At 45.2% G+C, this 14,351-nt stretch overlaps 1 protein-coding gene across 2 annotated transcripts; it reads right to left on the bottom strand.

Annotated features, from left to right (window-relative positions):
• Nucleotides 1–460: 460 nt before the first annotated feature.
• LOC132592301 (zinc finger protein Rlf-like) lies at nt 461–14,098 on the bottom strand. Of its 2 annotated transcripts, none has more exons than XM_060275717.1 (3): nt 13,953–14,098; nt 3,975–8,800; nt 461–1,473 (listed from the first exon to the last, which is right to left on the bottom strand). In XM_060275717.1, exon 2 carries the CDS (start codon nt 8,439–8,441, stop codon nt 7,224–7,226), a length of 1,218 nt encoding a protein of 405 aa, XP_060131700.1. In that variant the 5' UTR covers nt 8,442–8,800; nt 13,953–14,098; the 3' UTR covers nt 461–1,473; nt 3,975–7,223. The 2 variants fall into 2 exon arrangements, with proteins under 2 accessions (XP_060131700.1, XP_060131699.1); XM_060275716.1 differs by having other exon boundaries at nt 9,840–14,098.
• Between the last annotated feature and the right edge of the window lie 253 nt (nt 14,099–14,351).

Raw genomic sequence — 14,351 nt, forward strand, 5'->3', positions numbered from 1 at the left:
CCCCCAAAGGGGGATGCAGCTGCCCCAAAGGGGGATCGAACCTGCCACCTTGGCATTATCAGCACCATGCTCTTAAGCAACTGAGCTAACCAGGCTGACAGCTTAAAACGTGGAAACACCTGCCTCCATTATCAGCCTTGTGTCATACATTAAGAGCTATGAGGGGCCTCCTCTGGATGGGCTTTATTGGTGGTAGTGCCCCAGCTGTGTTCATGCTCACTTTGCTATCTTTTGCCACATCTACATCATACATTTAAAGCAGTATTTTACCACTTTAAGCAGCAATGGCTTCCCACAAAATATCCTGGGAACCATAGATTGTTAAGGGTGCTGAGAATTCTTACGAGATCACTGTTCCCCTCATTGAGTGGTATAATGGTGCTTAAAACTTATGGTGTAGATGTGGCCTTTTTGAAATCAAGCAAAATGCCTATTATTATTTTTTGCAAACCTTTTAACAGTTTCACTCCCTTGGAAGTTGAAATCAGTTTTTTTTAATGCTGCTTATGGAGTTTTAATATTGTTGTGTTTTCCTCATCAATCATGATTAAATATTTAAGTTACTTATTTACCTCCCTTCATCCAAAGATCCCAGGGTGGCTGACAGCATAAAAATACAAAATAAAAATAAGAACAAGATAAACCCATGGCCCCACCTCCCACAAAAACATTTAAGAGGACACAGAATGTTAATCAGCTGAAGGCCTGATTGAATAGGGACATTTTCACCTGACACTTAAAGATGCATAATGAAGGTGCTAGGCGAGCCTCCCTGGGGAGAGCATTCCACAAATGGGGAGTTACTGCAATAGAGGCCTGTCCCCCTGTTGCCATCCTCCTGACATCTCATTGAGGAGGCATAAAAAGGGCCTCCAATGAGGATTGCAGGTTCTGGGTTGGTTCACATGGGGATACGTAGTCTTTGAGGTATTGCAGTCATGAGCAGTTTAAGGCTTTATAGGACAAAACCAGCACTTTGAACTGGGCCAGGAAACCAATTGGAAGCCAGTGCAGTTAGGCTAGGATCACTGTAATATGCTCAAACTGTCATGGCCTGGTGAGCAACCTAGTAGAGGAATCCTACACTAGCTTAATTTTCTGAACCAATATGAGAGGCCGTTGCACGTATAATGCATTACTAGAAGTTACGACAGCATAGTTGATAGAAGCTGGGCTATCCCTGTCCAGATAGGGGCACAGATGGGCCACCAGATGAAACTGATGGAAGGCGTTTCGTGCAACTGAGGTGACCTAAGCTTCAAGCAACAGCAAAGCATCTAGTACTCCCAAGCGATGTACCTGCTCCTTCAGAGGGAATGTAACCCCATAAGAGCAGGCCACCTTCCATCCATCCGGTCTAGGGAACCACCCACTAACAGTGCCTCAGTCTTCTCTTGATTGAGCTTCCATTGTTGGCTCCCATCCAGTATTTTACTGAGGAAAGACAATGGTCCAGCGCATCCACTGCTGCACCTGCAGATATAAAGGAGAAGCAGAGCTGTGTGTCATCAGTATATTGCTAACAGCGTACTCCAAAATTCCAGATAACCCCACTCAGCTGTTTCATGTTGGTGTTAAATAGCATAGGGGATTAAATAGAACCCTGAGCAACCCCACATTGAAGGGCCAAAGAGCAGTCCCCGTCCATCACCCTCTGGAAACGATCATCCAAGTAGGACCTGAACCACCTACCTCTAACTCGGACATTGGCTCCAGAAGGATACCATGGTCGATGGTATAAAAAGCCACTGATAGGTGAAGGAGAATTAACAAGGACAAATTTTCTCTGGCTCCCAACTGAGGTCATCATCATACAGGGCAACCAAGAGACGTCAGAAAATCCACAGGATCTGAGGACAGACCATCTTAAAAATCCCCCCATCTCTGCAGAAGAGATGCAGGTGGCACTGTGAGTTAAACCACAGAGTCTAGGGCTTGCTGATCAGAAGGTCAGTGGTTTGAATCCCTGCGATGGGGTGAGCTCCCATTGCTCAGTCCCAGCTCCTGCCAACCTAGCAGTTCGAAAGCACGTCAAAGTGCAAGTAGATAAATAGGTACCGCTACAGCAGGAAGGTAAACGGCGTTTCCGTGTGCTGCTCTGGTTCACCAGAAGCGGCTTTGTCATGCTGGCCACATGACCTGGAAGTTGTACGCCGGCTCCCTCAGCCAATAATGCAAGATGAGCACCGCAACCCCAGAGTCGGTCACGACTGGACCTAATGGTCAGGGGTCCATTTACCTTTTTATCTCTGCAGAGGGGGAAAGGTGCTGAAAGCCTAAATTTCAAAAGGAAGCAATTTGACCATGATAAGGAGCTGGTGTCAACATTCCAAACTTTCAGATCAACCTCTTCCTGTGCAGTTGAGATCCAAAGTGTGGCCTGCCATGTGTTGAGCCAGTGATATGCTTTGACAGGCCCATGGTCATCATGGCAATCCTGGAGTTTTGAGCCACCCTAGACACGTGACATGTGAACCACCTACACATTCCGTCTACACATTCATGGCCTAAACCAGGACTATGAAAACTTCGGTTCATAGGCCTAATTACATATGCTCTCTATATAATAAGATCTGTGACATCACGTGATACTGATGACATGAAATAAAGTCATTTCCCAGGTCAAAAAGGGATCTGCAGGTGCTTTGAGGACCCAACCACCAGCTGATCAGTCTGTGCTTGCACTGGAGTAGCTGCACTGGGAACTCCCTAGTGCAGCAGAGCAAACTGGAGGAATCAGCTGGAATGTATGTTGCTGGAGGAAGTTCTTGGCAGAAACTTCAAAGTGGTGGTTATATTTGATGTGACATTTTCATGTTTGCATGCACACTACATTCAACAATGCTTTGTTGAAACTTTCAATCCAATACTATATATAACACAGAAAAACTATGGCAATAAGAATAAAAATTCCATTTTCAAATAAAGTCATACCACTGGGACTATTTATTCAGAAAACTGGCCATGTCTGTTGCAGCCACCCAACTAATCCCTGGAAGCTCCTCAAGCAGGGCCAAAACACATACTGGTATTTGGGCAGCCTCATCCAATATACAGTGGTACCTCGGTTTATGAACACAATTGGTTCTGTTCATAACTGAAGCGTTCATAAACTGAAGCGAACTTTCCCATTGAAAGTAATGGAAAGTGGATTAACCCGTTCCAGACGGGTCTGTGGAGTACTCAACCTGAAGCGTACATAACCCGAAGCATGGGTGTAATTGGTTCCAGAAGTCTGTTCATAAACTCAAGCGTTCATAAACTCAAGCGAACTTTCCCATTGAAAGTAATGGAAAGTGAATTAATCCATTCCAGATGGGTCCGCGGCGTTCGTAAACCGAAAATTCGTAAACCGAGGTGTTCATAAACCGAGGTTCCACTGTACTATACATATCCCAACAGAAGTAGAGGGGATGAATTTATTGCTGTTATTATTATTAGAAACAATAAAAACAAATAACTTGAAGATATCCAGTAGATGCAAAGTACAGGGGGAGGGGGGAGCTATGGAAACAACTAGCAGTAAGAAGCAGGACAGGTAGCCAAAGCAGGACTAGATCACACCAGATTTTTGTAAGGATTTTAAGTAAACCGGGGGAGGGAGATAAGAGGCGAGAGAACTCGGACAACTGATAAACCCCTCAACTACAGCTGTTAGAAAGCTATGGAGAAGGAGGACATGGTGTGGGTGCAAAGAGCGGCGAAGAAAAGAGAAAGAGTCCGCGGAAGGAGGGAGGGGTGTTATGGTTTACGTTAAACGAAGCCCCCCCCCCACCCGTTTAACCAAAAGGGACGGTCCCTCGGCCCCGCCTCCCCAGCGCCTCAGTCTCCTCCTCCACGGGGCCCCGGCGCCCGAAACCTCCTCGAGCGGCCGAGCCTAACCCTCCCCCCGCCGTCGCAAATCGTCCCGCCCGCGCGCCCAACCCCCCACCAAAAAAAAATAACCGCCCGAGCGCCAGGCCCACCCCGCTCACCTGAAAGAATTCCCGGCAATAGGCGGCCGACGAGCCCTCGTCCACCCCCTGCTCGCTGAGCTCCACCTGCAGCTGCCGGAGCCGAGAGCTGAGGCCGGCGGCCAGCCGGGGCATCTCTGGCTGCAGGGCCGCGTCAGCCTCGGCGTCCGCCATCTGCACCCGGCCCCACAGCGCATAGGCAAAGAATCACGTGACCCCGCAGCCGCTGACCACATCGGCGGGGGACGGGCCCACGTGACCCGACGATCCCGCCCACTCCCGGCTCCTGCGCATGCTGCCACCCTTCGGCGAGGCGAGGCGGCCGCGAAAGACAGGTTCCCATTGGGCGTTCGCCCCTCTCGCGGGGCGATGACGCAAATGCAGCGCGCTGCTGGAGCTGGTTTTTTCCCTCCCGCCCCACTTCCCAGCGCTGCCCAATGGGGAGGAGAGGCGGAGCTACTTCGGAGAGGCGGGGAAGGAGGCGAAGCTTCCGGCGTGGAGCTGCAGCAAGAAGGTGGAATGCGATCCGCAGATTTTACATTACTCAGTCTGGAGAGACTTGTTTCCTCGCTCGTTATAGGATTAATGTTTGTTTTCCTTGCCAGTTAGAGATTTTTTTAAAAAAGTTTTTATTTGTCATAGAAAATTGGAAATGTTTTGGTTTTCAATTAAAATGCAACCTTTAAAATTTTGGTACATCACAGCATTCAGACCTTGCTTTTTTTATACCCTGTTTTAACTATTTGTGAATTATTTGGATTTTTTGTTTCATATTCTTTTCTAACTGCTTCTATGTACCTTCATTATAGACATACATTAGGTGAATGGAAGTTTAGAAATGGAGTGAATAAACAACAAATACTTTCACAGCATCTTGTGTAGGCTCAGCTGAAACAGAGTCATTCTGAGCTTCGTGTTATTACTGCCCCTTTATATGTTTCAATAAACAAAAAGTATTATAGTAAGGCTTAGTTCAAGCCTTTTAAGGGCAACTGTTAAGGAGCATTTAAAATAGTTAGAAACTGATCGTGTCCTGTCCCATTTTGGACATTCTGCTGGTGTTCTGGGAGTGTTCAGCATTCTGGAGGGAAACTGACACAAAAATTAAGAGTAGCTGTCAGGGAGTTGTTGCAGCTACTCCCGAGTAAAGACGCTCCAGTACTTACTCCAGTGCATTGTGTCTTTAAAGGTTTATTGTGCATACCATTTACAGTGCAGAAATAGCAGAAAACATGACCTCCTAGTCACTCTCAGAACCCGGCAATGGCACTTGTCGGCTCCGGGCCAACATAATAACCTGGGCACCCCGAAACGCCACCACTTTGCCCTGCGTTTGGGCGCGCGCCTCAATTTGGGCACCGGTAGTCGCAGTGCCCCTTCTTCCCCTGGCCGGCTGGGGCAGTGCCTGGGCTCTGACGTCTCCCTGAGCCGTCCCTCCTCCACTTGTTGGTCAGAGTGGTGCAGGGGCTCTGATGCCTCACTGAGCCTTCCTTCCTCCATTCCGCTTCCCCCTGACCCGCTGCTCGCGCTGTCGCTGGGCTAAGTGCTGGTCAGGATGGTGGGGGGAGGCTCCCTGTAGGGAGTCCCCCTGACAGTAGCAATGGCACAAAAATTAAGAGTAGCAAGAGAAACACCACAATTTTTACAGAGTCTGGTTGAAGCAGATCATACAACAGTACCCAGTTTACAGCACACACTGGCGTATATAAAGTATACGTTTCACACATACCCTTCCTATAAATTCGAATTGTTGTTCATACAAAATACCTTTAACATTGATCAACAATCCAAGCAATAGACAGGAGGGGGTGAAATGTACATCCTTCATCCTCCTCACCTCATTATCATAGAGTGAGTTCTAGGCATGGTGCTATTTCTGGCCTTGGTAGGTAAGAGCTGTGGCTTACACATGTGCTGGTAATGTGTGCTTATGGGCAGTGAGCTAACCATTCATATGTCATTCGTATATAGGTGAAGCATAAGGTGTTTTATTTTTGTGTTGTATTAAACACCTAATGACCCATTGCAATAAAATGTTAATTTAACTCAGCAGAGCACAATGACTCCCTAAAGAATTACTTGCTTTTGTTTGAATGGGTTCCCATCCTTTCCAAACTGCTGTACAGTGGTACCTTGACATCCGAATGCCTCGACTTCCAAAGGTTTCAACTTCCGAAGTCGGCAAACCCAGAAGTATTTTTGCCATGTGCGCGTTCTGCGCATGCGCAGAAGTGCAAAATCGCGCTTCGCCCATGAGCAAAACGGACGCTTCAACATCCTAAGGTTTTGACTTACGAAGAGCACCGCGGAATGGATCGCCTTTGTAAGTCGAGGTACCACTGTAAAATCTTTTTCAGCCATGTAAAATAGAGCACAACTTTCAAAAGTTTCAGTGCCCTACCATAGCAAAGATGATTTTGAGCAGGTGATCTGTGTGCCTGTTCAGTCTGCTGTCCAGAGATTGTGGTGGTGCAATTTCACGACACATACTCTTGAAACCACATCTAGATGCACAGCTGTTCATACAGAGCAGGATGGTGAACCTGTGGGCCTCTGTATCACAGCAAGGGAAGATGGGAGTTGTGGTTTATGGTGTCAGAGAATCCAATCAGAAATGAAAATAGGAGAAGTTGCTGCATTTCACATGGTTTTCAGAGACCTGGAACAGAAATCATGCAAGCAAATAGGAGTCATATTCGTTATCTTTATTTCAATCTGCAAGCATCACAGAAACAACTGCATTATTTCCTGCATTGTTTTTGACATTTTCCTTCCACTGAAATGTACTGAAATGTATTCTAATAGCAGCCAACACCTTGGGATCCGTCTCAGAACAACCCTGAAAAGGTCTGTTTATGTTAGACCATGGTACAGAAAGACACTGCCAGAATAATGTATTTATATGCTGACCACTTTACGATTACGTTTCATGAAGTGAACCGAGGTAATCAAAAGCTCTTGCCAGAATAAATTGGTTAAGTCTTTAAGATGTTGTGTTCCAAATATATTTATCTCAATGTGATGTACAAAGTATAATAAAAACAACTAAAAACATTTTTTTAAAGCACAAAAATAACCAGAGATGAATTTTAAAATTCTATGTTGGACAATAAAACACTATGTTAAGACTAAAATAACTATGTATCTGCTTAACCCAGATCAAAACATTTTAACAGGGGAGTTTAAGAGAGAGGAGTTGCCCGGCCAAATCTACTGCTTCTGTCAATGGCACCAACTGCATGTCACTGGCTAGAGGGTCAATATTGCTTCTTAAACTGTAATTACTTTAACATCCACCTCTCCATCAAACATAGCTTCCTGTTTAACTTGCAGGATTCCCTCTGAGTTTGTAGGTTCTAGCTTAACCTGCTGGATTCCCTCTGAGTTTGTAGCTCCTGAAGGCAAATTAAGACTCTCATGTAGGCAGGCGGGATCTTTTTGTTCAAATACCTCCAAATCTGAAAGGGAAGTAAGACTGTCCCCAGAAACATTTTCCTCCTGCTTAATCCGTACCTTCTTAATTTGACCATTTGTAATATGCATCGACATGTGATCCGTAAACTCTGCTTCGAAATAGTAGAATTTTTTACAGCCACTGAAGTTGCATGCATAAGAAGCATCCCTAAAATGCTGAGCTTCGTGATGGTAGAGCTGCCCCAAGTCACTGAAAACAATGTTACAGCCACTGAGCTCACATTTATAACGCAGATTGTCATGTTGCAGCTTGTGACGGAGCAGCTCATTCACTGATCCAAACCTAGCATAGCAGCCCACTGACACACACATGTACGGCTGAGGGCCACTGTGCACATGTTCATGCTCCTGTAGATGGAACGCCGAAACAAAATGCCGCCTGCAGTATGCACACCTCTCTCTCCTGTTTTTCATGTCCAGGTAGTGCATTGCATTTGGATCATTTTTGTGTTCAGCTTTCAAGTGAACACTTAAGTACTTGAATTGCTTATACACCTTGGAGCAATCCGTGCCTGGGCATGGGTACAGGTCCCTGTCCTGCAAGTGGCAGTTTTCTAGCTTACTAAACGTGATGTAATCCTGCATGTCAGTTCTGGCTTGTTCTCCCAAAGCCACGAAAGCAATTCTGGCTAGACTGCTCTTTGCCAGCCTCTCTTTCTTCAACAGCAACTTCTTCTTACCACGGTATTTCCTACTAGGAGGCATTTTTACATGTTCCATCACATGCTTCACAAAGACATCCTTCCTCTTGAACTTTTTTATACACACTGGGCATGTATAAATGCCACCTTCCATATGCATCTTAGAATGGTGAAGTATTCTGGCCTCTATACATTCCTTTTTGCAAATAGCACAGAAAAATTTGTACTGAAGCCACCTCTGGTACCTTTCCGAGGACCCAATGGGCTTTTTAACTCTCACTTTAGGCCGATTTAATGTATCTTGACCTTCAGAATTATTATCTTCACTATCACTTAGGAAAACATCTAACATAGCAGTTTCACTGACAGACATCTTCCTGCAACTCAGATCATCCCCCGAATCAGAAACTTCTTTTCTTCTCCAGTGTCACTTCAGAGTTTTCCAGTCCCAAAATTCTGGATCAAATGGCCAATACACCTTTCAAACCAACAGCAGCTCACAACACAGGGAGTTTTTTCCATCCAATTTTTTATCTAGCTGCAGGTAGAGCTCTTTTAGTAGACTGTATCTTTCCTTGCTTGGCTCAAGTAAGTATTCAGTGAGCTGACATGCTCTTCTTACTTTGAGGTCTTCCGGCATACAGAGGTCTTCATGTCATCATTTTCATTTGATCGGGGCTGCAAGGCTCTCACACATAACAAAACAGGCACAACAAGGCCTGCTTCTTCTGCCTATAGGAAAGAAGAGAGCGCAACTCAAATCTTTATTTAGCCCCAGAGATCTCTCTTAAAAACAAAAGGGAGAAAAATGAAAAAACTGGACAGATGCTCTTTCTTCAGATTTCTAGGCATTTCATAGAATTGTAGTGTTGGAAGGGACCATAGGGGTCATCTAGTCCAACCCCCTGCAATGCAGGAATCTTTTGCCCAATGTGAGGCTTGAACCCACAACCCTAAGAGTCTCATGCTCCACTGACTGAGCTATCCCTCTCAATCCAGAAGCGATTGCAGATTTGGGGAACCGTGGCCCTTCAAATGTTGCTGGACTCCAATTTCCATTAACCCCAGGAAGTATGACCAATGACCAGGGATGGTGAGAGTTGTAATTCAGAAACATCAGAATGGCCACAGGTTTCCCATGCCTGGATTAGAGGGTTATATATAGATACATACTCTGGCATTTCTTATTTCAATCTTATTTCAATTTCTGCACCATCCACTTAATGTTCTAAGCCAAGCCAGATCTTTTAGAGATAAAATGGAGAGATAAAAGCATAAAAACAACTCTGCCGAGTCAGATCCAAGACTCATCTAGTTCGGCATCCTGTTTTCACTGATTTCTGTTTAACAAACCTGCTCCACCTCTCTTTAATTGTTTTCTCAATGATGAACACATGATTAACATTCATTTTACAGAAAGAATAACCCTAGAAGGAAAACCCTGATCCTAAACCTCTGCTGCTTTGAGGAATATCTTTGGATGAAGAAAAGGCTAAGGAGTAAACCCTAAACAAATCCAGAGTGGAGTCCCCAAGACAGTTGGATGGAGCCATGCAAGCTGGTGCCAAACTTATTGCTCTGCTTTCCTTTGGAGCACATCAGCAAGGCCGAGAAGGGGGTGTTGCTAATGCAATGGTTTGATTTCACCCCTGGAGGCACACTGCATTGTCTCTGGAGATAGATGGATGCCAACAATAACAACCTAAAGGTTAGTCCCCCAATGACACTTTGCAAAAATAATAATAATAATAATTATAGACAAATTTTATACCTTCTTTTGTATCTTCTATTCAAAAAGGCGACTCTTATTCATTATTCCACAGGGAAAGGCACAGAAGTCTTGCTATATGTTAGGCAGTGGTAGATTCCCTGTGATTCAGCTCCACACTTCCCTAGCGAACCAGAGACTAAGCAGTGTTCTGTTGCTAAGGTTGCTAAGTTGCAACTGTTAGTACTGTACCTATTTTTTCTTAAAGGGCTAGATGTTCTGAATAAGTGCTCACTAGGGAAAGCAAGCTCTGGCACTCAGGTTCTAATCCCCTGCCTTTTGCATACGCAACCTTCCCATGATTTTAAAAATAATGATGATGCCCCACTAACACAGCTGAACCATGAATTGCTATTAAGCTTCAAGGAGTCTCTCTCGCTGTTGTATTAAAATCTGAGAACAGGATACAGCCTCCAAGTCACCTAGGCTAACCCCTCTTCAAATTACAGGTAGGTAGCCGTGTTGTTCTGAAGTAGTCAAAACAAAATAAAAAAATTCCTTCCAGTAGCACCTTAGAGACCAACTAAGTTTGTCATTGGTATGAGCTTTTGTGTGCATTTCAGTGTATCTGAAGAAGTGTGTGTGTACAAGAAAGCTCATACCAATGACAAACTTAGTTGGTCTCTAAGGTGCTACTGGAAGGAATATTTTTATTTTGTTCCCTCTTCAAATCTTCACAATGATATGTTGCATAGCTTCTATGGACTGGATCACTTCCAACCATCACTTCTATTTTATAATTATTTTTATTCAATTTTCAATTTCAAAATGAATATTTTACAAACATTAAAATATCCAATGACTTCCCTTCTTCTCCTTCATTTTACATATCATGCATTCCCACATATTTTCCATGCAAATCAGTTTTCCACTTTTACATCCATCAGAAATTATTTCCTCTGTTGAATTTATCTTAGTACTGCCAGTGTTTTCAGCTTTAGTTATTTTCCATACATTCAATAAATGTTTTCCACTTTTCTTTAAATATATTCTTGCTCTCTTATTCTATTTGTTAAATCTGCAAGTTCTGCATATTCTGTCAACTTAAGTTACCACTCCTCTTTAGCTGGGACCTCGTTCACTTTCCATTTTGGGGCTAACAAAACATGGGTGCAGTTGTTGCATAAATATATAATCTTTTCTGACACCTAGGAATTTCTCTCTGGGTTATTCCCAAACTTCCAACAATCACTTCTTAAACCACAGCAAATAAGCAACAACCTCACAGCAACAATGCACACCTCATTCATTTTGAAGAGAAAGGCTGCTATTTTAAGTACAGCAGCTTAAGGTAAAGGTAAAGGTAAAATACCCTCATGGTATTTTTAAGACTCTGAGGAACCCAGGAACAAAATCATAGAATTCTAAATTTGAAAGGTACCGTGAGGGCCATCTAGGCCAAACACCTGCAATGCAGGAATATTCAGGTGGCCCCTTATAGGGATCAAACCTGTGACCTTGGCATTATCAGTACTGTACCAAACTAAGCAACAGCTATGCTCACTGGAACTTGTGTCAATATCATCCCTTCCCCAGCTAAAAAAAACCAACCGAAAAGTGAATATACATATAGCAGCTTAAAAAACATGTATCTTAAGATTTTGAGGTCAGTACAATTCACATTTGTGTGTGTCCACTTGCAATGTATAGCCGTCCTTCAGTCCATCTGCATATGGGGCTCCTCTTCATGTTCCGTGAAGCAATATAAAATTTAAGACTTTCTATTTTCAACAAAGCAACTGCGAAATGTTACAGTATAGGATTGGACCACTAAAGCTCCCGGGAGAGACTTTTGCTTTTGTTTGTTTATTGTTTTTCACCTCAATTTGCTTTTAACTTGTTTTTTAACTCCTTGCGATTTTACTGTCTGGCTCAGGGCTGGATTTAGGTCTGGTGAGTTCCTAAGCTACTGAAGGTAAGGTAAAGGTAAAGGGACCCCTGACCATTAGGTCCAGTCGTGACTGACTCTGGGGTTGCAGCACTCATCTCACTTTACTGGCCGAGGGAGCCAGTATACAACTTCCAGGTCATGTGGCCAGCATGACAAAGCCGCTTCTGGCGAACCAGAGCAGCACACGGAAACGTTGTTTACCTTCCTGCTGTAGCGGTACTTATTTATCTACTTGCACTTTGACGTGCTTTCGAACTGCTAGGTTGGCAGGAGCTGGGACTGAGCAGGAGCCGGCAAGCCCTAGGCTCTGTGGTTTAACCCACAGCGCCACCTGCGTCCCTACAGCAGCTTAACACCATCATATAAGTCACTAAGTAAACTGTGAATAATTGTCACGCATCTAAGGTGCTCTTTTACTTCAATTTCCCATGCATGTGTTAAATCAAAGAATCATAGTAGAGTTGGAAGGGACCACGAGGGTCATCTAGTCCAACCCCTTGCAATGCAGGAATCTTTTGCCCAATGTAGGGCTTGAACCCACAACCATGAGATTAAGTGTCTACCAACTAAGTCATGTTAGCATACGGTTTTCAGTTCTTCTACTGTTCATATTTCTATTAATCACAGGTGCCCTGTACATTTTGCTCAGGGGCAGGACTTGCAGAACTGAACTGTAGAATTTAATCATTACAGCCTTTCCCCAACTTGGTGCCCCCCAGGTGCTTTGCTCCCACTCATCCCCAAGCAGAATGACTAGCAGTCAGGTGTGGTGGGAGTTGAGTCCAAAAAAGCAGGACAGCACAAGGCTGGGAAGGCAGATTTTAAAAGTCACATAACAAATGCTCAGCAAGTACAGCACTGTTGCTTTAAAGTTTGGGATCACAAGTCCAGCTAGCTCACATAGCTAGCCAAGGATAAGCCATTAACAAAGGTGCTGATTGCTGGTCATTAGCACAACAAAGAGGGAAAGACTCCTGGATCTGTGCAAAGCAGAGGTTGCCAAGGTGACCGGGTAGGGGAGTGATGTCACAGTAAAAAAAAAGTGCAGGTTTTAGTATGGGGGGGAGGAGATAGAAGGGGAGGTGTTGGGTTTAGTGAGGTGTGTTGGAAGAAGGGTGGACAACAAAGGCCAGACCTCCATGAGCTGCTGGGCAGAGCAAATGACTAACTGCTGCTTTAGGCTTAAGCTATGGCAAGAGCCATGAGAGATGGTACTCTTGGGGCATAATGCTCTGCACCTTCTCCTTCACTGCAGACTTCCAGGTGTAAATATGTTAAATAAACCATTAAAGGCACTAGCAATCTTCCCAACAACCCTTGGAGCGCCTAGAACCCCCTGGAATCTCAGTGCACAGTTTTGCAGAGATTGTGGGTTGGGGTGCAACCTTCCTAACAGTATTTACAAGACAGCAAAAGGTTTCCAACCCATCCTACATACTGTATTCTCAGCAATAGAAGTTTTGATGCAACACCCTTGTCCCCTGCACACAGGAAACATGGGCCTCTTCATATCTTGATGATATTAGAACAGAGGCCTAACAAGAGGGTACACAAGGACCTACCAAAGTTCACCCATGCCCCCTAATATCCGATCCAGGCATATTGGTTTAAAAAGGAAAAACGCTAAGAAAGATTAATTCCTCCTAAACTAAGCATGGACCGACTCTCTCATACACTCAACCAGGCCCCCAGTGGCCCCCAGCTTCAATTAAAAGTTCACTTCCGATTTAAAGGAAGCCCACATTTCTCCTGATGGGAGAGACGCGCATCCCACAAGCTCGCAGGGGCCCTCATCCTGGGATCAGAGTTTACTTTTGTTTCAAAACGACCCTCCTATTTTAAAAGAAAGCAAAGTTCCTGCACGGCAGGGACCCCTCACCACCAGCGGCCCCGGTTTCTCACGAAGCTGGGTTCAAGAGGGTCTGTCTGGGAGGGAGGACGTAAGTGGGAAAAGGAAAAAACGGAAAATACCTTCCCCACCTCCAAAAAAGTCCCAATGAAAAGGAGAGCTGCTTTCCCTTCTCAGCCCTGCACACCTCTTTTTTTTTTCTTTTGGAAGACGGGACGGGAAAACCCTATTCCACCCGTGGGGAAACTTGGCCGAGATGCGACAACCACCCCGGGGCAGGGGAGCCCCTCAGGCTGCCGAGAGGGACACAACGGAACTTGCTTCCGAGTAACTTGCTTCCGACTCAGGCTTGTCTGCCAGTAAGTCAAACACTCACCGTTCCTGGTCGGCCTGTTGGACTACCTGCCGATGGAGAGAGAGGCGGAGGCGGAAAGGGAGGGGAGGAGGGGGAAGAGAAAGCAGCGCTCCGAGACCCTCCATTTAAAGCTGAGACAATCACGCGCCGGCCGGGGGCGGGTCGCCTTTGGGGGGAAAACAAACCGGAATAAGCGCATGCGTATTTGCATTCTCCCTCCACAACCCATACATAAAAAGGAATAGGAAGGACGCCAGCCAACCGGAGCTGGAGCTCTCGTGACGTCTCCGACGGCCAGCGGGAGTTGATTGGCGCATTCGGGGGAAAAAGTAGAGCGGGGCTAGAACCGAAGCCGAGGGGCGGAGGAAATAAAGTAATGAAGAGGGGAGGGGGGGAAGAGAGGGAGGCAGTCTATCACAG

Source organism: Zootoca vivipara, chromosome 6 (genome assembly GCF_963506605.1).
Source record: "Zootoca vivipara chromosome 6, rZooViv1.1, whole genome shotgun sequence".
NCBI classification, from domain to species: Eukaryota; Metazoa; Chordata; class Lepidosauria; order Squamata; family Lacertidae; genus Zootoca; species Zootoca vivipara.

Coding starts and splice junctions, on each gene's coding strand:
- LOC132592301 (XM_060275717.1), bottom strand. CDS start 8,441: ATGTCTGTCAGTGAAACTGCTATGTTAGATGTTTTCCTAAGTGATAGT.